Raw genomic sequence first — 25692 nt, 5'->3', positions numbered from 1 at the left:
AAATTCACTTTCAAGATTCGTTTTTTCTCCTTCATAAATTACAAAGTGATCGAAGCGCCGTGAACTTTTTTTAAATGGCCAACTCGGGCAAAAATGTAAAAAAAAACACAGCTCATCTGCTGAAAAAACTTAAGTGAGGTGCTGGAGTCACACAAGGATAATGAAGAAACAATAATAGGAAGCTCCGCACACTCAAAACTGTGCACAATCAATTATTTTGCAAGCTTTTCGGTCTATGCCTGAAGAAGGTCAGTGCAGACCGAAAGCTTGCAAATAAATTTGACACAGATGCTTTTCCAGTTGGGTTACCAATACATGTTTTAGCTGACACTAATTCCTGTATTCCTTTTTATTTTTTTCCCAGGAAAGCTGCATGGCATCTTTCTTCGAACTCCAGGAGCTTCGGGGAAGTAACATTTGCTATTGTGCACAGTGTGCAAAAAAGACCCCATCTAAACAGGTGTGTTCTTTTCCATTGATACGATCTATCCTGAGAGTTAAGCCATTTTGCGTGGGAACCCCTTTTGGTGTTGTAACATTATGTCACACTTTAGCTATTGAGAAATAGCAGATCTACAAGCTCATATGAGCTTGTAGGTCTGCTATTTTTGAAAAGTCGTGAAAATGTGGTGCAAATCTTTGAATATATATATATTATTTCAGAGCGAACGTTTCGGTTTTTAACTCAAATCTTTGCTTCCGGGGGGTCTCTGGAACTACATATTTTCAAATGGGGGTCAGCGGTCAATTCAATATAATTTCTTAGGTCCTTGACATGAAATATTGAGCACCACTTATATAGAAACATAAGTATTTCAGAAAACTGTCAGGAGTTTGAGGGTGAAGTAGGGCAGTAGGCTACCTGCCCATCACCGCAGAGACCCAAAATCCACCGCGGTCCGCTGTGCATCCGACTTGCTGAACGTCTATATGAACCAACACAATAATTAGGCTGACCTGAATTTGGGTTTGGGAGAACCAAAGCCGGGTGGTGAGCATGATATTTGTCACTGCATGTACTCTACGAGGCTAGGGCCGGTGACTGTCGGCGCCGCAGGGAATGTTTTACCCCTTTAGGCCTGACGTCGAAATTAAAAAAATGTCTACTAAATGAAAAACCTCATGTTTCTGTATCAGTGGTGCTCAATATTTCATGTCAGGAGACATGAAACACCCCCATCTGAAAATATGTTGTTCCAGGAACCTCTCAGAAGCAAAGATATGAGTTAAAAATGTTCGCTCTGAAAGAGTATATATTCAAAGATTTGAGCCACATTTTCAAGATTTTTCAGACCTACAAGCTCGCAGATCTGCTATTTTTCAATAGCTAAAGTAACATAATGCTTGAAACACCAAAAGGGGTTCCCGCCCAGAATGGGTTAACGGGGGGCTCCTTGCTGACAGGTGGGCAGTGGTCGGAATTGATTGGCATTTTGACTAGATTGGGGAGAAAAAAAGGGGTAATGTAATTGGCTACACTAAATTTAAAGAGGGTACTGAGTGTTAACCTGACTCCGCCAGAGTGAGGCAGTATTGAGTTCACAAGTTCCCTTTTGCACTCCTCCTGCTTGCTTGCTGCTGCTGCTGCTGTATACACACTTTTCCTGGGCTGTGTGTGCTCCAGTTCCTGTTGATTTCATTGGATATCATTGGTCATCTGACCAGTTTCATTGGCTTTCATTGGATCAAATCGACAGGAACTGGAGCACACACAGCCCAGGAAAAGTGTGGATACAACCTGCTGTCATTTTGGATCTACTGTTTAGGTACGGAGTCCCTATGGTCGGGACTCGGGACTGATGCGCTTGATCTGAGTACCTAAAAAGCAGATCCAATACATTGCCAAACCATAATGAATATATTGCTCATTTGATATTCAATAAATATATATTCCATCCATTCTTGAGTTGTCCTGACTGAACACTTTCTGTCTCTTTAGGGTCTCAGACTGCTCTCCATGCCCTCCGTTCTGTGTGTGCACCTGAAGAGATTTCGTCATTCTCGTGGCAACATCACGAAACTTCACTGCAGAGTTGCTTTTCCGGAAACCCTCGACTGTCTGCAGATCCTGACAGAAGAGACGTTTTCAAGGAACTACGTCAAGGTGCTTCTTTAACCACATGAACCCTGTACATATAGTGAAAATAGCCCATCTACAAGCTGTGTTGTTGTGAAGCAGCTTGTAGATCAGTTATTTTCTGCAAAGAGATATCAGTGGTGGAAAGCAACTAAGTACATTTACTTATTTTTTGTTTATTTCTACCTATCTCGGATCCAAATATTGTATTTATATATATAATATTCTTTTACTCCATTACAATTATTTGAAAACTGGATCTGGAGATTGTTTGTACCGTATGGTGTTACCTTTTTTTGCAGCATTATTATTATTTATTATTCTTATTATTCTTATTCTATTTGTGTTCTTTCAGACTGAAGGCAGATATATGTTGTATGCGGTGATAGTGCACTCTGGCACTGTAATGTGTGGACACTACACTGCCTATGTTCGCCACAAGGGGGACCAAAGCTGGCACTATGCAGATGACAGCCATGTAAAACAGGTAGGTCTTCAGCTTCTGAAAGGATTTTAAGATTTTGATGGTTTTTTCCCCCAAAATGAGTTGGCCCCTCTGTGATGTCCCTTGTAGAAGAGGGTGTGTGTGTGTGTGTGTGTGTGTGTGTGTGTGTGTGTGTGTGTGTGTGTGTGTGTGTGTGTGTATTCATTATTTAAATAACATATTATAAATCAATGTTTGTCTGATTTCTTTCTTGTGTCAACACCCAGGCCAGCTGGGAGGAGGTACAGAGCTCATATGGAGGACACAGGTAAAGTAAATATTTCAGTTGCAAAGTGATTTTCTTTTGTTAAAATAAGTGTTAAATACCTATATATTCTGCTGATATCAATCATTGCTATAGACTAGAGTGTTTGTTCAGTAACAGGGGTCACCCTGTCTCTCCAGTTCCGTGTCTGGATACCAATTTTATCTAATTAGCAAGAGAGACGAGAGGTTGTGACAATTTAGAAGACAATTAGAATTGGAGCACTATACATTCTAAGTTGATAAGTGCGTACTCTCTCCTGCTTGTATTGGCTGGACATTGGCAACCGACCCTGAACCGAGCCTGAAAGAAATATTTTCTGTTTATTAAAGAGATGGAGAGCCGCCGCCCCCCCCCCCCCCCCCTACAAAAAAATATAATTTCACAGTCACACTATACTTTTAACATCAAACGTATTGATTAAAAAAAGAAAAACAACTTTTCAACAGTGCCACCACAGCCTACATGTTACTGTATAGAAGAAGTAACAGCGAAGAAGAAGAGCAGCCCCAGTGTTCAGGCTGAAGAATGGACATGCTGGAGTCATGGAATATGGTGCGTTCATGGCTGAAAGGTTTCCGACTTGGAACTCCCTACTTCCTTCCCACCTCAGAGCGCTCGAGTGGTTGAGGTCGTTAACTTTATGCATAGTACGAAACATGCCGATATATCTTGTTTAGACCAGTGTTCATTTTGTTTGAGACTAATGCTGCATTCATGGAATCAGGCAAGCGGTAGACGGCAAACAGTAAAAATATGAAATATTTTAACATTGTTGCCGTCTGCCATTACCGTCGCCGGTTATGGCTGCCGAGTCGTCCTGTTCCGTTTACCGGCCTGCTCACGTCCACTATAATGACTTTGGTTTGCCGTCTACTGCTTGCCTGATTCCATGTGAATGCAGCATAAGACTAAACAATTTCACATGACTAAGAGGGACTAAATCTATGTCGTGTGTTCAAAAGACTAAATCAGAATTTGCTTTAAGAATTAACACTAAGACTAGTTTGTCATATTTAGCCGACTAAGACTATCATTTCAGATGACTAAAAAGGGTTCAGACCCAGTGTTTGGGGAAACAGTGGTCTATAGTGTACAAAGATATTTGGGCCGGATTCACTAAGATGTTTACACCCATATGTTGGGTCTGTTGTAAACGCATTTTCCAAACTTCCCACGTTAGTAGTCTGATTCAGTAATATTTCTTTGCTTGTGAATTTTGCGGAGGGAGGCTCTGTCTCAAGCAGTGTTGTTTTTGGCAGCAAATTTTGATTTTTGTTTTAGTCATAGTCTCTTGAATAGTGTTAATTTAGTTTCAGCCACATTTTAGTCATCTGGAATGTCTTAGTGTTAGTCTAGTTTTAGTCGACTAAATAACAGGATTTTTGTCGACTACATCTACAGTTGATTTAGTCGACTAAATGTATTTTGTCAGGCCTTGATGCCGTCGTAATGACCGATCTACAGGGTGACACCACGCACGTGATCCAAATAGGAATACGGATTAACTCAAAATGGTTAATTGATTTTGAATGTACTGTATTTTGATTTAGACTCTTTATTTAATTTGGGTCTTCTGCTTTAAAGGTTGTGAGTAGGCCTATGTAGTTTTATTTTACGTTCCTCACACTGGCCCCTTTTCCACCAGGATTGAACCGGTTCCGTTATTGTTTTCCTGTCTAATTTTGCACCAAATGAATTGGTTAAGATCCCTAAAAGTTGGTTCGAAACTGGAACCAAAAGAATACTTCTTCTTGCCCTGAAGTGGGAACCAAAGTGGGCGTGTCACTATTCAGGTTGGAAGATGCAGATGTGATATAAACTCACAAAGTGTTTTGCCGAATGCTGCAAGAAATGTATTTCCCTCCACTAGCTGTTTAAAAGAGCCGCTCAAACAAAAGGTAACGAAGTTCTAGAACCAAAGTTCTTCTGGTGGTGGTGGAAAAGGTCCCACTGTGGAGGACGCTAAACCTAGACAAGGGTTATTGTACTTTATTGAACTGTATATGTTCTTCTGGCAAAGCCCACTAGGTGGAGGCAAAGATTCAAAAGCACTGGTGACAGGTTTCTCTCTGAGCCCAGACCAGACCACACACATTGTGAAAGCACTGTATGATACTGTGGAGTTGGTTTGAATGGTTTGAGGAGAATGCTTAGCTCAGATATTCATTGTTTTTTGGGGGGGAAATACCTGCAGGAAGACATTGACTCAGTACATTTTCCTGACACTGATGGGAAATATGACACACTTTGGAAAACAAATTATTTCCATTTTTGCTGGCAAAGCAATAAAAAGAAAAAAGATCTCCCAGACAGTGCAGTTATTTCTCACAGGCTGCAAGACCATTAGCCACACTCGCACAATATTTACTGTTCGTGCGTGCGTGTGTGTGCATGCATATACTGTATATGTCACATGGTCATCGGTCTGCTATTGATAACTTCGCCCTCGGACACCATTGCTCCAACAGCCACATGGCACCAAATGTGAAAAAGAAAACTAACTGACAAACTAACAAACACAGACTTACAGAGTAAAAGGGACAAATTGTTACGCTACAGCCACAGTGTATGCTTGCTTGGGAGGTTGTTTGCAGAAGAGTTTCACAAGGATTCATTTTGCTGATTGTTCCCACTCCTCCTAGCCAGGAAGAGTTTGGGGGACCATGTTAGATGGTGCCTGTGTGTGCTACTGGGACGCTGACAGAATGGAACATGTCTGCACGCTGCCACAGGCACTGGGCCTCCATGCTTAGTCATCCCGGTGCCATTAAGCACAAGCACTGCTTGCTCTATAGGGGTACATATCCCTCCCACAGTCCCAACTAAAGCGCTGCGAGTGGCTGCCAGTGGTGGAAAAAGTACTCGAATGTTTTCCCTGAAGTGAACAGGGACCCCGCTGACGATTTGGTTGCCCTACTCGCATATTATTTGTGCTGCCCCCCCCCCCCCCCCCCATCCCGACGACAGCACTGCGTTATGTCATGCAGGCTACTTTTTGCTATTTGCGAGGACGCCCACATGGGCATGCGTTATGAAGAACATTGTTATGAGGTTCGGCTTGCCACTTTTTGGCACATTTTGTGGCATTGGTTCGACCTCCCGTTAGTTCGACCATTACAAAACCCTATCTTTGACCCTAACCTATACATAACGGCAAGCACGGAGCAGCCCATGTTCCCCAACCTTAATGCATGTTCCCCAACCTTAATGCATGTTCGCCAACCTTAATGCGTGTTCGCCAACCTTAATGCATGTTCGCCAACCTTAATGCATGTTCGCCAACCTTAATGCAGGTTCCCCAACCTTAATGCATGTTGGCCAACCTTAATGCATGTTCGCCAACCTTAATGCGTGTTCGGTTCGCCAACCTTAATGCATGTTCGCCAACCTTACTGCATTGTCGAACTAAAGGGAGGTCAAACCACGGGGCAGCCCCCCATTTTGTTGCCCCCCTTGGCGTGTTGCCCTACTTGCAGTGCGTATTGCGTGTGTACTATTATTTTCATAATGCTAGTCAATGCCGGTTGACTAGCACTATGATGGCCAGGTGCTCAAAAAGGTCCATACTCGATAGAAACTAAATCTGTATCTTTGTAAGTGACCCAGCTGGTATATGCCTTCCCGGGAACCAGAGAGACAATTATCTTAACACAAAGCACAACTCAAGAACAGTATACTTACAATGATGAATTCAATGGGATACAACAATAACTGATTCTGTGTGTGTTGGTTAGTGTTTCAGCCATTGTTAAAAGGCCTTGAATAATTAATCAAGTGCTATAATGTGATTTTCCTTTGCCATTACAATTGGAGATGGCAGCCAGGCATGCGTCACAGTTTAGATGGCCATCTGTCTAGCTACGCGTTGGCACAAGGCCGACACATATGATACTGGTACCACACCTTGAGGCTACGCTTAAAGCCTGACTGAAGGGAGTAAGGGACATCTTAGTTTGTATGAGTCACAGCTGCCTGATGTCTGTAGTTGTGTGATCAATCTTCAGGTCTGACCCCTGGATATGATTACTTGGACCACTGTATGGATGGACAATGACAGTCTTTTAGAATTGGCTATACTGTACCTACTGTAAGCATTAAGGCACCTCAAAGCACCTTATTGCCGGGGCACATGCCATTTGCCCAGTAGCGGCAGGCATTGACAGAGCAAAAGTGAGGTAAAGACAACTACATTCCAAGTGGTTATGTGGTGTCCCTGTGAGATCGTAGAGACAGGAGGCATGTAGGCGAGGAGTTTGGCAGATATTCCATAGAAGTAGCAATGTGGCAACACTTAAGAATCCCCCTGTTTTATTTGGATAAAAGTTTGGAGGGCCATTAATACTTTTTAGCGTTTTGTTGATGTGTGTTTACCAGTTACTACGTGAGTATAAGACATGATGGAGAAAATGGGATTTGGCTATTTGAGAACAACTCTTATATTTCCCCATTTTTACGTTGTGGATTTTAAGGCCTAGATTAATGGCTGTGCCTAACTTTGAAAGACTTGAATATGAGTGACATGTCTCTAAGCAGCCAACGTTCCAGCCCCCCTGAAGTGGAGTTTGTGTCAGATAATGTTTTTCAAAAATTAATTTAGTTTCCACCAGGAATAGTCAGAGAGGCCTTTCTATTTTCCATGTCTAGTTCCACGTTTTCTTTTTGCTCTTACAACAATAGAAAGGAAATAAACTTGACTGTAGTTCCTGAAGCAGCCTCGGGTTCTTCCGTTCTTCAGAACAGAAAGTTATGAATGGAAGATAGACTTGCCTGTTTTAATTGGATGAATTGATGAATGCTCCTTCAGTTGTATATTCATGAGCTGAGTCAGTCTCAGCTTTAATGCTGAGACTGATTTACCCCCAAGATACACTAACAAGCCCTGTCATGTCACTGTCCTAATCTACTTTAATCCTGCCTAACCTATCTATCAGAAGATCTCTGGTTGCTTAGGGGTGGCAAACCAGCTCATACTGTATGTTTCGTCCTGTAGTTGCATAATGTAGTTTCGAATAGGAAATGATTCTTGCTGCACGCTCTCTGAAGGCTGCTGGTGGTGACCATGGTGAAGTCGACTCGTAAATAGTAAACAATAACCGAAGGCAAATGTCTGCAGCATGACTTCGATTTTCTTTCCTCCCTTTTTGTCAAAGAATTGGTAAATCAGATCATCGAACGCAGTTATGTGTGTTTGCTCACACAAATGAAAATCCTATGTGATTGGAATGACCTAATTCTATATGATCGTTACATACATTTCCACCCATTTTTAGCTTCATCTCAACTTCAGTGGTGCAGTCAGGTGTTGCAACCTTCTGGTGGTATAGAGAGTATGCACATGCATGATTTTCCCATCAGGACACGCCCCCCTCATTTAGACTGAGTGGCAAAACATTGAGCAGCATGGAGTGTTGGAGTTTGGAAGCGCTCGTTGGAAATCACTCAACCGTCCTGCGTACCACCTGTTTCTAAATGTCACATAATGCAGGAGGCAGCAAAATGTTGTGTTATTGAAAACAAGCACTTCCAAACTCTGACAATTAGAAAAATAATCAAATGCAGGGCATTTCTTGACAGAAAGTAGCTCATAACATGTCTATGGTGGATTTATATGAAACAAAAACTTTGCAGATAGAGGATAATTCAAGCTTTTCATACAGCTGCAATGTTGGTCAGTTTAACATTGTTTAATGCAATCAGACAGGACTTTTCTGTTTAGATGAATGGGCTGGCAAGGCCAGAAAGTCGTTTTTTGCCACTCAGTGGGCGTTCCCGCATAACTTCCACGTACGATGATGTCACGCGCATACCCTCTATTGGAAGGCATGCACTTTGATTGGTGACCTCATGGCTATGACATTACTTTCAAGATGTCACCCTCAGTTCACATTCAGGCCTGAATGCAGGCTAGTGTTTCCATTATAGGCTGGGAATTTCAGACTGCAAAAAAAAAAAGTGCCGTTGTCTATGAATATACTTAACTGGTGTGGAATTTGGCGGAATTCTTTATCTACCCTTATGGGCTGTCATGTCGAGGAACTGGCCTTATCTTTTCCCACTGAGTTCATAACTTTCCTCTCTGGAGAGACCGTGAGGGCCTGGACAACAGACTCTCTTCCCCTGTTCACTTCTACTCCCTTGGACGTTTGGCGGCCTGTGGGTAATAAAGAGCACATCTGCTGGGTTTTCTAGGGAAGAGCATGTTGCAGTCCAACTGCCATAACTAAATTACAACACTAAAGGAAAAGCGTGGTTCGTATTTGGTTGGGTTTTGTCAGAACCTATACAGTCAATGGTTCGTGTTTAGGTCTATTCACCCTCGACGTATTCACCCTCACGTCCGTTGAATCAAAAATATTGGATTAAACTGGTTCACTGGTTAATAATAGATGGTATGCGCATGCAAAAAGTGAGTGGCAAAGTGAGTTTAACGTCGTTTCACTTAGTTTAATGCAATCAGATAGGACTTTTCTGTTTGGATGGCCAGAAAGTAGTTTTTGGCCACTCAGGCGTTCCCGCATACTGTAACTTCCGGGTATGATGATGATGTCACGCACATACCCTCTTTGGAAGAGTCCTTTTTCTTTATTTCTTTCTTTCTTTCCTTTTATTTTTATTTTGAGGGCCGCAAATATATGACGTAAATTTGTGGCAACAGGCATTCTGATTGGCCAGTATGAGATGATGCATGATGATGTACGATGATGAGAGTGCCCCTCACTTCACACGGGTGTGATTATAATTTTTTGGAACTTTACTTAAAATGTGTATCTTGATTTGTTTGAACTGACCAGTTAGGTAATGGCTTTCTCTCTGGTGGTGGTCCTCCCCAGGAAGTGAGGCTGCTTGGGGTAACTGTAGGATTTGTGACCTGATGTCCCAGACATGTGTGTGCTTTGGTCTGTCGTTAGTTACCCCTCAGCACCTTATCCTCATCATCAGACTGTGGGACTCGGGCGACATCAGTCTCAGAGATGGGGCCTGCTCACATTACAGCTGAAATGGCTTTACTGACGGGCCCGGGTTAACTGTGTGCCTGTGCATACCCGCCACAAAGCAAACTCCTGCTCTGACATGTAGACCAAAACGTTGGCTTGTTCCCACGCTTACAGCTGATCCGTTTTGTATCATATAGCAGACCTACAAGCTCACTCGGTGGCGCTCATAGCGCGCCACCGAGTGGCGCGCTACGAGCTTGTAGATCTGCTATACTGTATGTGTTTTTGGTAAAACGTCCTGGTTTGGAAACTGACCGTATAAGCGCCAAGCCTGCGGGTCATTTTGTTAATTTGTCATTTAACCACTTTCAAACCTGGCGTCCATGTCGTTAGGCCAAACCAACAAACATAGGCCAAACATTTTGAAAGAGGAAAAGAAAAAATCACAAAATGTTAAGAATTTTTAAATAAATTGCAACTCTTCAAGCTTACAACAGTATTTAAGGCTTAAGTGGTTAATTACGTACATATATATATATATGCTGATGCAAATGAACTAAAACACTACACTGAAACTCTGAACCGTGTCAAACAAAATCCCCGTTCTGTAAATCATGGAGTCCTTTTACCTCCCACACTTAAACCAATGTGTCAGTGTACAGGAACGAATGGAATTACACCTTGAGGTTAACCCCTTCCATTCTGCTCCAGCTCTCACTCTCAGCCAGGGTTGCCACGTCCACTTGTTTCTTGCAACTTTTGGCTTGTTTTTTTTTTCCAGAGTTGAGGGTTTGTCAGGCCATATTATTGGGCTTGTTTTGGCTTGTTTTTCGAGTGGAGATTTGGCTTATTTCTCTCGCAAGAGTTGGCTTGTTTTTGGAGGTGTGGTTGGCTTATTTCTCTCGTGAGGGTTGGCAACACTGCTCTCAGCCGGCGACGATAAGCTCATGGCAACCTGTTAACTGCAGCAGCCAGCCGACACACACATTTTCAATTGTGCTTGTGTATGCATGCCAATCAGTTGCTACACCGGCAAGCCAGTTAATGATTTGTACAGTGGGAAAAAGTCTTGTGACAGGTATACTGTAGCGATCTCATAGGGAAACTGGCCTAGTTGCAGACAAAGTGCTTCTTTTTTGTTTTGTTTTAGCTTCTACGTGGTGCACCTTGCCATGTTTCAGAAATTGACCCGGGGTTGTGCCGTTCATTTGCACAGTAATATGGGCTGGGCACCTTGAGAGAGAGAGAGTGAGCGATCCATTGTCAAAACCTCTTTGACCTGTTCTCTGCTTCAGCCTCTCCTATTTCCGGACAAAGACTCTCTAATGCCAGGTAGCAGGCGCTGGCATTCCTGTTGCATTCCACCACGGGGAAGTTGCCGGGATCAGGATAAAAAATGCCTGAAACAAAGGCCCACTCTCATTCACAGGGTTTAGGGTTCTGTGGGAAAGTCCAGGCAGAGACAGAGGTTGGATGGCAGAGGAATGCGAAACAGGGCATAGCTTCACGCAGTCTGTATGACAACAGCCCCAAAGACACATTTCGGACAAGATTCAGATCCTCTTATAGCGACTCAGCGAGCAGAGTAAAGTAAATTTTGACGTGATGTGTCAAAGTGTTGTGACTGAGTGACGCAGTCTTACGATGAATTGTAAAGTAGCCGTCATGCTATACGGAAAAGAACATGATAGAGATACAGAGCTGATTGAGAGAAATGTATCTGCGTTTACCAACAGAGCCATCCATTCAACAGGCATGGTTGACGAGACTTGGGCATGTTTTCTCTTCTGAAGGTCTGTGGTCATTTCCCGAAAATCCTGTAGCTTTTCTCTGTTCCTCTGTAATATCAGCACCTTAGGCTGAAAATGGACACAATTAGAGGTAACTTTGCTTACCTTATTATAATTAAGTATTATACATAAGCATGTATAGCACCTTTTTCCCCATTATGTAAAGGGAATTGGCTCCTTCCATGCAGCCCTGCTCCAGTATGTGACTTGAGGTTAGGTGCCTGACCCCACTTCACCGACCGACCCTCCCCTGAGCTAGAACTGAACCACGGCTTGTGAAGATTTACAGAGGAATTCACCATCAAAGCTCTTTCCTCTCCCACAGCAAAGACTGCACTCTTGATAATGGGCGGCTCAGTGGCTCAGGGGTAGAGTGGCCGGTAGAGCGGCTGGATGGGAACCCCAGGGTTCCCAGTTAAATCCCCAGAGTTTAGTGTCCTTGAGCAAGACTCTGAACCCCTAATTGCTCCCGATGTGCAGGTTTGTGCCTTGCATGGTTTCCTCCTCCCATCGGTGTATCAATGTGGTGAATGTCAGCTGGCAGTGGACTTCACCTGGCGTCACTTTGCGTAATGTAAGACTTCTGCTCCGCGTACTGTGTCGGAGTACCATGATCTGTATGAACCTTAATAATGTTCACGTCTGACATAGCTCCAGGTTCACTTATCTTCTTCCCACATTAAGACACAATCTTTGCTTCTACATCAAATAGAAAGCGATCGACGGCGGGTCGACAGCACTCTCGGGTGATAAAATCAACATTCTCAAAACGTTCACGTTGCCTTCATGCAACTATACATTTACGGCGGGGGATTCATTCGCTCCTCCTTGAATCTATGCTGACAAATTCATTCGGGGTAAAAGATGTCGTCTGCAGAGGCCCATGGAGTCTATATGAAGTGTGTGGTTGTGGGGCGTTTTGAGATAGATTACATAGGGAAATGAGAGGAGGTCTGTCGCAGCCCACAGGTCCCTGCAGGGAGGAGAGAGACCCACTGATGTGGCTTCCATGCTCGTTTCCTCCAAAATGCAAGGCCTTCTGGGATTGTGCTTAAGACGTACACTGGAGCGTGTGTGTGTGTGTGTGTGTGTGTGTGTGTGTGTGTGTGTGTGTGTGTGTGTGTGTGTGACTGTGTGTGTGTGTGTGTGTGTGTGTGCGCGCGACTGTGCGTGTGTTTTTGCCGCATTGGGATTTGCACGCGTCTGCCCGTGTGTGTGTGTGTGTGTGCGCCACAGTGTTTGTGAGGGCCACTCCCAGCATCATTGTCATCACCTCCCCTTTGATATCCGAGGACACACAGTTGGCTGACTGTGGCTTTCCACACAAAGAAGGTGTGTCAGCTTGGCCAGTGCAGGAGGCCAGAGGGCCACACTGACTGCAGCACACAGGTGCTTTGTATTCGGGGGCGTGGCCACAATTAACACCATACGGAGGTCCTGCCTCGGTGGCCTCACTTCTGTCCCACGACTACGACGGAAACAGGCCTTAAAAGCCATTCTCTCACATTTGTTTCTCTTGGGCTGTTATCAATCATAAGTGTTTTTTTTTTCCTTCTTTCTCTCGCATGAGATAAATGACACGACATTATCCGCGCTGACTTAAGTCGACGAGTGCTGCACTGTTAACAGCCCGTGACGCATGGGGGACCGCGGTAATTGGCAATAATTGAGAGCAGATCCAGAAAGATGCAATTGTTCGTATAGAATAGACATCCAATGCCATTTTCATCCCGTCGTCTGCTTTGCTTAAAGCTCACAGGGAGAAAGAAAAGCCGCCTTCTCATCTGCAGCCTGTTATGGCGGAGAGGGAGAGAAGGGGAGGATGACATCATGGTCGTCTCGGAGTGGCGGCTGTTAATTGGCCCGCTCTGCTCCTCCAGCGGCACGGGCCCAAAACGGAACACACAAGTGGAGCCAGGCAATGTGAATCAGATGCACTGGGTTTTTCCAGAGTGGCTGACGGGGCCTCAGTGCAGAGCGAGAGCCAAGAGGCCTCGGAGAGGGGGGCTGCTCACTGATCCAACTGTAAATGTCAGAAATGAATGAAGGGCCTCGGCCCAAAAATGAAATGTGATATAACGTGCCCCAGGCCGCGGGAGCCCGTTTGATCTGCGAGCACAATCTGCCGCTGTTATAGTCGACGGGCGTATAGCGGTCTCCTCGTCTTCCGTGTTATGACATTGCAAAAAGCATTTTCATGTGTTCTTGGGACGCTCGGCTGAGATGCGACGTCAATGGGAGCACCACGCGGTTTTCCATTACAGTCGGAACCGAACCGCCGCACCTCTGGGCTGCCGAGGAGCCACATAGCCAGTGATTGTGCGTGCAATATTCACATCAGCTTTCAGTTTTTGAAGTTGCTCCGTATATGCCTTGCAAACGTGAATGCATTTCCTATGTCGGATGATGTAAAGCTCCACGAGGCAATGCTCTCTGAAATCCGTTGCACATGTGAGCGATGGCCAGGGGATGAAACATCTGGAAATGCGCTTAAACCTCCACAGGTTCAGATGTGTGTCTTTCAGACTTAAATCGCACCGGCGGGACAATAACGTGCAAAAAAACAACTGGTCCCATTAAGTTGGTGAGCAGCCATTTGATGTGGCAACATGAGTGAAGCTTAATTGGCTTCAATATGTCTTTGACAGAAGCATGGGGTCTACCCTGTGGCCAGTCTACACACACACACACACACACACACATGGATACCTCTATTCTCATAAAGCAAGGAATTTACTGTATATATTTTATAGAAAGGCCGCTAAGTCATGCCACCATGTCTCCCTGCTATGTGGTTGAACTTGTACACAATGCTGGAGCTAGGGATGATGATTTTATCCGATACATTCTTCCTCGCAGGCCAGGGAGCTTACGTACATAAAATTATCTATTATCTTCTGAAAGAAGAGTTGTGAGAACATGTTCGGTGCCTAAAGCCTGAGTGAGAAAGCATGCTCGGTATGACGAGAGGAGAGACGGAGGGCAAAGAGCTGGACGTGTTGGCACGTGCCCGTCCGTTTGCCGTAGCCGTCACGTCACCTCGCGTTCAGAGAGAGAGAGAGAGAGCACATTGAGCCGTGGTGAACAGAGGTCAAAGGAGAACATATAGTCCCTTAGCCTGGTTAATAAACCAGACCGAGTGTGATTTGAGTCTGGCTTATTAGCCAGGCTAATAGTCCCTGGCCCAGTCACAAGTCGGCATCTGTGGGCAAAGAGCCGAGAATTTCTTTCTTAGCAATTATTCTTATGATTAGCTTTTTAGATTACTAGAATAATGGAGAACACAGTTTTTAAATGTTTATGTCACAGTTACAAAAACACAAAAACTGTCAGATTGCCTGAGCCGGCCTAAGCGGTCCAGGCACCTAGACTGCTAATCCAGCCTGACAGTGTGTCGCGAGTCCGAGTCCCGATCCTGGCGATGACCTTTGCTGCGTGTCATTCCCCACATTTCCTGTCACCTTATAGTGTACAGTACACTATCCAATTAGTAAGGCAGAAAAGGGCCCAAACATATCTTTATAAATATCTTTGTCAGATTGACTAAGGTGCACTCCGTTTCACCGACGGGGCGTGCCGCCTCAGACGAACGAGTCGCCTGAGGCGTTGCGAAATCATCTTCAGTCGATTCAGTGCTGTCCGAGTTGTGTCCGGATGGATAGGAACAGTCACAGAATCGTAAACCGTGCCCATTAGTTACTTAGATTGGCCCCTCCCCTCCCCAAACTGCTATGGTCCAATCACAGCTAAGCACCATTACTAGTGGCCTTGTGGTTAGAGTGCCCGCCCTGAAACTGGGAGGTCGGGGTTCGATCCCTGGCCGGGTCATACCAAAGACTGTAAAAATGGGACCCAATGCCTCCCTGCTTGGCACTCGGCATCCAAGGGTTGGGTTGGGGGGTCAAATCTACTAATGATTCCCGAGCGTGGCACGGCTGCAGCTCACCGCTCCTTGGCTGCGGCTCACTGCTCCAAGAGATGGGTCAAATGCGGAGAACAAATTTCACTGCGTTAACGTGTGTGACAAATCGTATGACTTTGACTCTGACTTTGACTTAACATGGGTACATATAGTTTTCCTATATGATAAAACATTGTTTTAAAAAGAAATGTCACGCACATATTTTTCCCAGTGCACATGGCAGGCCTTGTTGACGGATTTGGAAGAGATTTTGAAGGTCTAGTTCCAAAAATGAACCAGTATTTAACGTGTAAAATCCACGGTATTTACATTGGAACGAATGAGCCCGGGCTGGAAAGTGTCCAAGTAGGAGTGTCTTAACTGGTAGAGGGCGGGGCTTTGCTAAAGGTGAATTAGAATGACCCTGCATCATCTTCACTCCTTCCTTATGCTAATGTTCAGCTCGAACAGAATGCATGACGTTGCAACCTCCTCCGGTTGGACGTACGGTTTGGTGTCGCAGCCTTTTTGACAGGCTGGGGAGAAGAAAAAATAATCCAGCAGTGTCACTTATCTTCCATGTATACTTGCTGCCGAGGCATATTCACCAGCAACATCCTCCTCTCAGCTGGTGAGCTAGCTGTCGAGGCAGAAACCATGCCGGAGGGAGGAAATGATTGTAGCATGAGAGAATGTGTTATCTCTCTCTCTCTCTCTCTCTCTCTCTCTCTCTCTCTCTACCATGTATGTCATGTCATGTATTTGTGTTTCTTCTCTAGCCAGATGAGAAGAAGAAGCACTTTTTTGGGGGGGGGGGGGGGGGGACGACTTCACATGTCCTCTGTCCGTCTAGATTCGAGCTGGGCTTCCTGATGTCATGTCAAGACGATCGGACTGACTGGACATGCAGGCCATGTGCGCTCATTGCGATATCAGATGTCATTGGAAACTGTTGTAGTCAGTGAGTACACAGAGGTGGAAAGTAACTCAGTACATTTACTTAAGTGCTGGTACTTAAGTGATATTTTGTTTGTTAGTTACTTTGTAGATTTGGATTATATGACAAAACACACAGTAAGCACTCCAGCCCTATGTCCATTTCGCGCCATTTGAAAATAGCTTTTCATTGTGAGATTTTAATACATTTTAAAATTTAAAACGAAACATTCTGCACAATGAGTACTTTTACTTTTGGGGTACTTTTAAGTACATTCTAATGCCAATGCTTTCGTACTCAAGTACATTTTGAATTCCGGACTTTTACTTTAGTAATAGTAACGGAGTATAGTTCTACATTGCAGTACTGGTACTTTGACTATTGAAGTAAAACGCTGACATATACTTATTCCACCCCTGGTGAGTGCAACAGAGGGAAAGGAACTGTATCGTATAGATTTTGTGAGAGAAATAAGCAACCAGGTCCATGAAAACAAGCCCAAAGGAAGCCTATTTGAAAATAGCAGATCTACTATCTACTATAGCTGCTAGTAGATAGCAGATTTACTTCTCTCTCTCTCTCTCTCTCTCTCTCTCTCTATAGGTTGTCCTCAGATGAGCCTTCCACTTCTACTATTCTGCTATTTTCAACACAAATCTTGTATGGGGGGTTCCTGGCAAAACATCTTTTTATATGGTCTTTGGACCAATACATTAATCCGGAAGTCCTTGACATGAAAATGTGTGAGAATCACTACTGGTTTAGTTGGACGACATTAGGAAACGAGCCCAAATAACTTAAGCAACCACACTTTAGAAACAAGCCCCACAAAACCGCAACACGCAACTACCAATAGGCCTATTTTACAAGCTACTTCACACAAAAAGCATGCCCAAAGTTGCTTATAATAAGCTCGACATGGCAACACTGCAGACAGACACCGCTCTCTTGAGGAAGCAGAACCAGCTGTTGTTGGTCATTGACACCTTTGGCTTTTGTTGTTCCTCTCTCTCTCTCTCTCTCTCTCTCTCTCTCTCTGCGGAATGCAACAGAGCATGACCTCAGCTGCCTATCTCTATACCACCCTGTTTGTTCACTGCACATTTTTTTTAACTCGGTGGTTCACAAAAGTTTCCATGTCAAGGACCCCCAAGTTGAGACGTATAACCCGCGCACCCCCATTTGAAAACATATGCCATGCAGGGACCCCCGTAAGAGAAGATTTGTCACGGCTCTAGCAGTGATTCTCAACCCGTTTTAATTTCAAGGATCCCCCCAGTGTGACATGCATATAGGCCTCAGACCCCCCATTTAATGGCATTCCCATCTCTGGGACTCCAATTGTAAAATCACTGTTAATTTTACTCTGAGAGCGTATATGGATCCATTTGTAGGCTCTCTGAGTTGCAGACCCATAAGGGTCCATTTGGTTCCTAACTATCTATAATTTAGCTGGGGACCCCCTGGAACTCCCTCGAATGACCGCTGGTGGATCCCGGCCGGACCCCACTTTGAGAACCAATGGTTTAACTCATGATTTAACTGTCTGCCGGTCTGCCCTCCCTCAGTGTATTTATGTGTTGATATATATACCGGTATATATATATATACTGTCAATCTACGATACGATGCGATACAACTTTATTGTCAGCTTGCGCTGAAGTTTTGCGTCCATGACGTCACCGTTCAAGAATCAGACAAGACAGACACAATACATTACAAAAAGATACATTACAGCACACAATTCACAGAAACAGACAGGAACAAGAACATATCCTCTGGTTTACCGATTTTGGTTTAAAAGCAGAACTGGCGTGCAAAAGCTTTCCTGTGTGTCTATGTGCATTCACGGGGCTTTCATGTCAAGTCACACTCGAGCCTGGATTGTCCCCCAACTTCTATTTTCAAAAGATTTCCATACATTTGAAAACGTATAAAATAAGACATTCTGCATAATGAGTACTTTGTACTTTTGTACTTAAGTTTAAAAAAAATGCGATTACTTTTGTACTTTTACTCAAGTGAATTCCAGACTTTCACTTGTAACAGAGTATTTCTAAATTGATGTATTGATACTTTTACTTAAGTAAAACATTTGAGTACTTTTTCCAGCACTGGTATAGCAACTGACGTGAGAGTCCCATAGCGCCGTGTTCGTGCATAAAAAGACGTGATGTCAGTTGCAAGCCGACTGTGTGTGTGTGGGAACGAGGGACTTCCAATGGCCCCCTCACAGTCACCCATATCTGCACGCCCCGGGGGCACAGACTGAACTCTGGAAACCCTATGGAATACAAACATGCTCAGTTCCGTCACATCTGAGAGAGAGGGAGAACATATCAGCCTGACAGGCGACTCGGCGAGACTGCCGACAGGCTGCAGAGAGAGAAGCCGCACCTTGAAAGCTCTGGTTGTTTTCATGTCTAGCCACATGTGTCAGGCCACTCCTCCCACGCTTTGCATTTCATAGATTCCTCAAGCATGTTTGCTTTCTTTCCTTTTTTTTTTTGCCCCCCTTTTTCATCAGGTCAACAGCAACAACTGGAGGACAATGACTCAAATGCAAATGTGTTTGTGTGTGCGTGCGTGTGTGCGTGCGTGCGCGTCAGGGACGGACTAACTCCCACGAGGGCCCCTGCGCCGGTAATCTTTGCCCCCATAGTGCGCGTGACATTTTCATGTTTTTCTGTGTTTTTATCATCTTTTTGACCTAAATTTAACAAAATCAATTGCCAATGAAGGGCCACAGGAGCCCTTTTCAGGGCTTAAAACCCAGTACCGCACGGTCAAATTTCTCCGAAGGGCCCCTGGACAGTTTGTGTGCGTGTGTCTGTCCTTTGAGAGGTTTCACTGCCTGCGACGAGCACTCTCATCTTGTGCAATAATGTTCTTCTTTGCCTGTTCATCAGTTTTCCGGCAGGCCCATTGAAAGTCTTGCTTCTCCCATGCAGTGAGTATTTATGTCTTCATGGGCTAACCATAAAGAGATCCTCCCTGTGCTTTCATTTCCTCAGTGACAGTGGGAATCCTGACCAAGGACTTGAGCTCAGGCCGGAGCTCCAACCATAACATATGCCTTCTGTACTTCCTGTTATCAACAATTGCATAAGCAACGGAAACAAAAGACATCCAAGGTTGTCGTAGAATCAGTCTGACCGGGCGCTGCCATTTCCATGAGAATGCCATTGCAGATGCAGAGTGTCTCAAAACATATAGCCACACACCGAAGAGTGACTTCTCTGCTCATAGCCAGTTTATGGTTTGTACTGTAGGTACAGTTGTCACTGAACATTTACAGAGCAGTTATGACAGGTGGGAGACGCCCCACTGCGTGTACACACTCATCGGATTATAAAGCAGTTCCAATATAGAGGGTATGCGCATGCATAATATAAAGGCAAATCGAGTTTAACGTTGTTTAATGCAATCAGATAGGACTTTTCTGTGTGTACTGTATGTGTGCCTGGGCTGTCAAGGCCAGAACGTTTTTTTTTTTTTTTTGCCACTCAGTTAGGCATTCCTGCATAACTTCCGGATATGATGATGTCATGCAGCGTGCATACCCAGTCTATACTTTGATTACAGACCTTGTAGGTGTGTTTCCGTTATGAGTCTGATGCATGTGCATCGAGACGGCCTATACCTAAACTCCTTTCTCAGCTATATGTTTGATATTTTTAGATGCACATCCTTCTGGATGGATGCTGCTGCTTATAATTTGGCTACGTTCCCACTTTGTAGGCTGCGGGAGGATTCCGAGCGACATGGCCCGGAACTTGCACGAGCGCTCCCCCAGGGACGAGGCCTTGAGCCTGGGAAGCTCTGGCCTAGGCTCAGCCTGCAGCGTCGCATGCAGCCCATAGGGCCAAGAAGCACTGTGAACCACTGTTGTTGTTGTTTTGGCAGCAAATTTATATTTTAGTTTTAGTCATATAGTCTCTTGAATAGTTTTCATTTAGTTTCAGTCACATTTTAGTCACCCGGAATGTTTTAGTGTTTAGTGTCTACTTCAGTCAACTAAATATTATAAGATTTTAGTCGACTAAATCTACAGGTGATTTAGTCAACTAAAATGTATTTCCGCAGGCCTTGATGCCATCGTAATGATGATTTTACCCGCTCACAGCGCGACGCATTGTGAGCTTGTAGATTGGCTATTTTCAGCATGCAACCAAGTGTAAAATGACTTATACTGGATCTCTTGTCCACTAGTCCCTTCCTAACATTTTAGTCTAGTTTTCATCCGTTGACGAAATTGTCAATACATTTAGCTTAGTTGTAGTCATAATAGCTCAGTTTTCATTTAGTTTCCATTTAGTTTTCGTCAGTGTAAAAAGGTAGTCGACGGACATTATTCGTCATAGTTTTAGTTGACAAAAACAACACTGCTGTGAACCCCCCCCCCAGGCCCCCACCCCCTCTCTCTCTCCCCTGATCTAGTGATCTCACACAAGTGGACCGGTGTGGGCCGGCCGGCTCAAGGCTGGCTGACATCCGAATAACAACGATTAGAGAAAGAGAGTTGGAAAGAATGGGTCCCGGCGCTCCTCCCAGAGTTTCGGTGGGAAGAATTGATGACTTCCTCTTCACTGACCTCAGGCAAAGAGGAGGAAAAAAAAGTTTTCTTCTGGGAGGTATCTGATATTAATAGGCCTGATAGATTGAACAGGGCAGTCCTTGTGGGAAATTTTTGTAGATGGATCGTACTATATATCGTGTGTGTGTGCGCAACTATGCATAGTTGGTGCATAGCAAGTTGTGTCATGTGTCACCCTAATCCACCTCTCGTAGCTTGGGGGGACCCTTAGCTCAGCAATGAAACGCAAGTATCTAGTCCTTCAAGGTTGTCATTTGATTGAGACTAATCCAGGTTCAGATTGAAACTGGTTTTTCACCACCGCCAAAAGTACTTTTAGCTCCCTCTTTTTCTATAAGGCTCAGCCCGTTGAACAGGATTTTAAGCTCTCTGAGCTAAAGAAAAAAAAAGAGAAAAAGGGCTGCGCCCAAAGTAATGTGTCATGGGAAAAAGGACCAGTGGTGGAAAAAGTACTCTGCATGTTTTACTTAATTAAGTAAAAGTATCAATACTGCAATATAGAAATACCCAGTTACAAGTAAAAGTCCAGAATTCTAAATGTACTTAGTAGTAGTACAAGTACAAAAGTATTAACATCACAATGTACCAACGGTAAAAGTACTCATTAAGCAGAATTTTCCATTTCAGGTTTTCAAATCTTTTGAGAATAGCAGATCTACAAGCTCACAATGTATCGCATCGCGGAGCATTGTGAGGTTGTAGATCAGCTATTTTCAAATGGCCAGAATGTATATTGGGATGAAGTGGGTAATGCATTTTTTTAATATTACTCAAAATCTACAAAGTAACTAGTAACTAAAGTTTTCAACTAAAGTAGTGGAGTAAAAGTACAATATTTACCTCTGAAATGTAGTGGAGTAGAGTAAAAGTACTGGGAATTGGAAATGCTCAAGTAAAGTAAAAATCCCTCAATATTTTATTTAAGTACAGTACTTAAGTAAATGTACTTTCCACCACTGAAAAAGACATGGGAAAATGGTGACCACCATGTTGTTTTGAAGAGACACAGAGCCAACTATGGCCAAAAGAAAAGAGTCTCCACTCTACAAAGTTTTACTATGTTTTATAGGGCGAGGATTCACAAATTAATCTTTATATCTGAGGATGGGGCAACAGCTAAACTCATACTGGCTCCGTCGTATAGGCATGTTGTGTGTAAGTGTAATAAATAATGCCCACTTAGCTTTACAGATGAGCTGATAACAGTAATGGCAGTCCCTCACCTGGGCAGAGCCAAGAAGAACGACCCAGTGGATACGGGCCCCCGTGCCATGCTGATGAGCAGGTCTACTCGAGGGGGGCCCCCGCCACCGAGACCACACCTCTACGCCGCTGGACCCTACACAGACGGAAGGCCTCCAGGCAACCAGAAGATCAAAGCCGGGCCGTGAGCCAGGGGAACGCGGAGAGCGACGCCGCCGTCAGCCACACAGTCGTCATCGCTCTAATTCCTATCATGACATTTCCTCCAGATAAGGCCAGTAATGCCCCGCTGTTTGCCTTGCTCTTGCTTTTGGGGCTCTTTTGGAATGCATACGCATTACGCAACGCACAAGGGAATCTGTCTGATTTCACCATCACCCAGACGGAATGTTTGTTTGCCTTACTAGCATGCTAGCGGTGAGATCAAGTGCCATGCATTTGGTAAAGAATTGGTTAGTGGTTTTGTGGGTCAGTGCATGCATGTTACAATGTGGCGCTGAATTAGGCCCGGTTGGTTGCCTACATTTCAGACGTTCCTCCACTCTGCCCTCCATATTCTGTAAACGTAGTCTGCGCCGCAATGCTGTACTGTAGTCGTCCAAGATTCCTAGAATGGTTTCAATTTCAAGACAATGACATTTAGTGGAGCCAGAAAAGGCAATTACCTCAGGGAGACACTACATTTATGTATAGCTTTATTGAATTATCAGTTTACAGTAAAACAAATGTGTTAATGTGTTTATGTAAAATACATTTAAAAATCCCACTCAGTGAAGTCAGGGGCGTCCACTGTGGCTGCTACATGACGTCACGGCTTAAAGCAAACATTAAAAGTCCATAGACTTGGCTGCCACGTATGGCAGTCACTTTCATTCATTGCAGATTCACTGCCACTATATACATTACGTTACTCGTGTGAAGTGAGGGGTGCTCTTATCATCATACATCATCACATGCCGTGCTGGGCATAGGAAAAAAAGATCCCAAGATGTATTTACAGTATATTGGCCACATGGCGTCTCACGTCGTCAATGTTTGTTTAACTGCTGTAAACAAATATTTAAAGTCCATAGATTTGGCTGCCATTCAATCTTTGTTAAAAGCGCTCTAAACAAACATTAAAAGCTTATTGGCTGCCATATAACGTAATTTCAAAAGCCAGGCATTGGAGGGGCTAGAGACCCTCAAGAACCCAAGGGTTGGACCCTTACACTGTAAGGACGGTTGAACGCATACTGTAAGGCTTACAGTATGCGTTCAACCGTCCCAATCCATTTGGGTACACTAGTCAAAGGGGTCAATTTTCATATATGCTCACAGATGATTTTTACTGTATTTGCCATGGCTACAGGTCATGGATGATCACTCTAATTCTAGTAGCTAGCTACACAGGGGCTGTTTATTGAGACGGATTCCATGTTCCATGCCAATGACAGAACATGTTCCATCCTTCTGGTTGCATGAATGGATGGATGGGGCTTCTGTTGATTGGGGGGGGGGGAGGGAGGGGGGGACCCTGTGGTCCTTGAGGGACCAGTCGCTCTTGAGCCTTCCCTCGGAATTGAATCACGCAATGAGACCAATAAGGTGAATTAAGAGCAGAGCTGAGTCAGCCTCACAGAGGCCTCTTTATGCTGCTCGTATGAAGCTCAGGAGGCCCAGCGCTGTGCATGCTTCACACACACAGGAAAGCAGCTCCTCCAGACAGACTGACTGACTGGGGGCCCCTGGCAGGCGAGTCTGCTGCTGCCTCTGAATCCTGCAAGCTCGCCGTTTATAAGGAGAATTTTATGGTATATATGCTCGCTGGCTGGAGCCCCGCTTTTCAAAGCACTTTCCTTCGCATGGCGAGAGAGGGCCCCCGTTTCCTCTTCTCTCTCAGGAGGGAAATGTAAAGTGTGCTGCAGAGGAAATGTTGCAAAGGCCGGGGGAAGTCGAGAGAGAGAGACGAAGAAAGCAATGTTATTTGTGGACCGGCAGCGAGGCCCTGCGTCGCCTTAAAATAAACGTACAGAAAATGACTTACTGGAAACCGCTCTGCTCTCTCCTGCTGATTAATGCCTTTTTTTCTTTCTTTCTTCTTTACTATAGGCACAGTGTGCTTATGAGGAAGGGATGGAGCGAGAAAGAGGGAGAAAGGGTTTGATATCATGAAGGTCACCGCGTGGGCCAGCTGCAAGGCCCCCTCCATCTGTACCCCTAGGGGTCCGTCTTCCTATTGGACATCCTGTCCCCGATGAATTGTCACTCGTCTCATTTAAGACTTCACAGAGAGGAAGCGTGTCCATGGCCAAGTGGCCATGTTGGCCGGGGACACGCCCCCCCCCCCCCCTCCACGGCCTCACCAGCCAATCGAGTCGCTCCAGCTGTCCAGCATCCTTCCCCACTCGGAAAGCCACAGCTGCTGCGGGAGGAGCGCCTCCACCGGAATTTGGATGTTTTTTGGGTCCTTTTCCTTCCCTAATCTCTGACCGCACACACTCACTCACTTGTGACAGGCAGACGCTGCCTCTCTTGGCCCCGGGCCTAGAGTCCCCCCTGTCCTCCACTGCCTTGAGGCCTCATTCATACTCTTGTCGTATGTATGACGGTGTCGCAAGTAGAAAACAGCGGATCTACAAGCTCACAACTTGCCGTCTGTGCAGCATGAGGCAAGCGAAAGGAAGGGAAGCTATATTTACAGTAGGGAAACTCCAGAGCCGACCTCTGGGGCAGAACAAGTGGCCCCCTCGGTGTGTCGACACACAGAGATATATAGAGTGTTAACTTAACTCTGACCCTTACAGATCATTTGAAGAGTTGAATTAACCGCCAGAGATCATCTTTTTTCATCAGAGTGCACTCTTTTAGACACGCGGAGAAGAATGACTTTGTCCGCTGTTCAACAAAGAGGATGTGACCTCACCCACTAAAAATCCAACCTATGTCTCGCACAGCTCATGACTTAATCCAGGCTTCCCCTTCCTCACACACACACACACACACACACACACACACACACACACACGCACGCGCACGCACGCACACCACTCCATACACTCCTCCCCTCTTCCCTTCCCTCACCATTAATTTGTCTGGGTCTTCTCTCCTTTTTTCCTCACTCCTATAAGCGTTCAAGAAGAGAATGGGGCAAAATGTTCTCTGAAGCTCTGCTAGGACTGGAGTGAGGGATGCAAGCTGCCGAACGACTTGTATACCGAACTGGGGGAGGAGGGGGGACGGGACGGGATGGGGTGGGAGGCAGGGGGGTTACTGAGCCATTGACCCAGGCCCAAGATACAGTCGGAGAAGAAACGCACTTGTGTTCCAGACCCAGACTAAAGACCAGGCCCGGATGTCTCTATCTGTCCCTTCATTGTCTCTTCAAATGTTGGCATTTGGGTTTGAATGATGGCTTTCACTTTAGCCAAAACATTCCAAAGGCACAGTGTGGGGAAACACCCTCGTTTTCCTGTGCCGATTCAATGACTTTCCATTTGTTTTCCGATCTAGCGCTGCAG

At 44.9% G+C, this 25692-nt stretch overlaps 1 protein-coding gene across 6 annotated transcripts in view; it reads left to right on the top strand.

Annotated features, from left to right (window-relative positions):
• Positions 1 to 25386, top strand: part of usp18 (ubiquitin specific peptidase 18) — a 28211-nt gene extending 2825 nt beyond the window's left edge. For 2 of the 6 annotated variants that reach the window (XM_080757122.1, XM_080757117.1), the window contains exons 6-12: positions 365 to 460; positions 1940 to 2104; positions 2433 to 2564; positions 2789 to 2829; positions 3276 to 3457; positions 22173 to 22466; positions 24284 to 25386. In XM_080757122.1, coding sequence (XP_080613248.1) covers positions 365 to 460; positions 1940 to 2104; positions 2433 to 2564; positions 2789 to 2829; positions 3276 to 3351 — 510 coding nt within the window. In that variant the 3' untranslated portion in view covers positions 3352 to 3457; positions 22173 to 22466; positions 24284 to 25386. Of the gene's footprint in view, positions 1 to 364; positions 461 to 1939; positions 2105 to 2432; positions 2565 to 2788; positions 2830 to 3275; positions 5170 to 22172; positions 22467 to 24283 lie in introns of those variants that run through there. The other 4 variants (XM_080757119.1, XM_080757121.1, XM_080757120.1 and 1 more) reach the window with 4 other exon arrangements.
• Positions 25387 to 25692: the final 306 nt, after the last annotated feature.

This window comes from Protomyctophum bolini (assembly GCF_963924005.1).
Source record: "Protomyctophum bolini genome assembly, chromosome: 23".
Taxonomy (NCBI): domain Eukaryota; kingdom Metazoa; phylum Chordata; class Actinopteri; order Myctophiformes; family Myctophidae; genus Protomyctophum; species Protomyctophum bolini.
The sequence above is the reverse complement of the archived record's forward strand: the minus strand, read 5'-3'. Positions and strand labels throughout refer to the sequence as shown.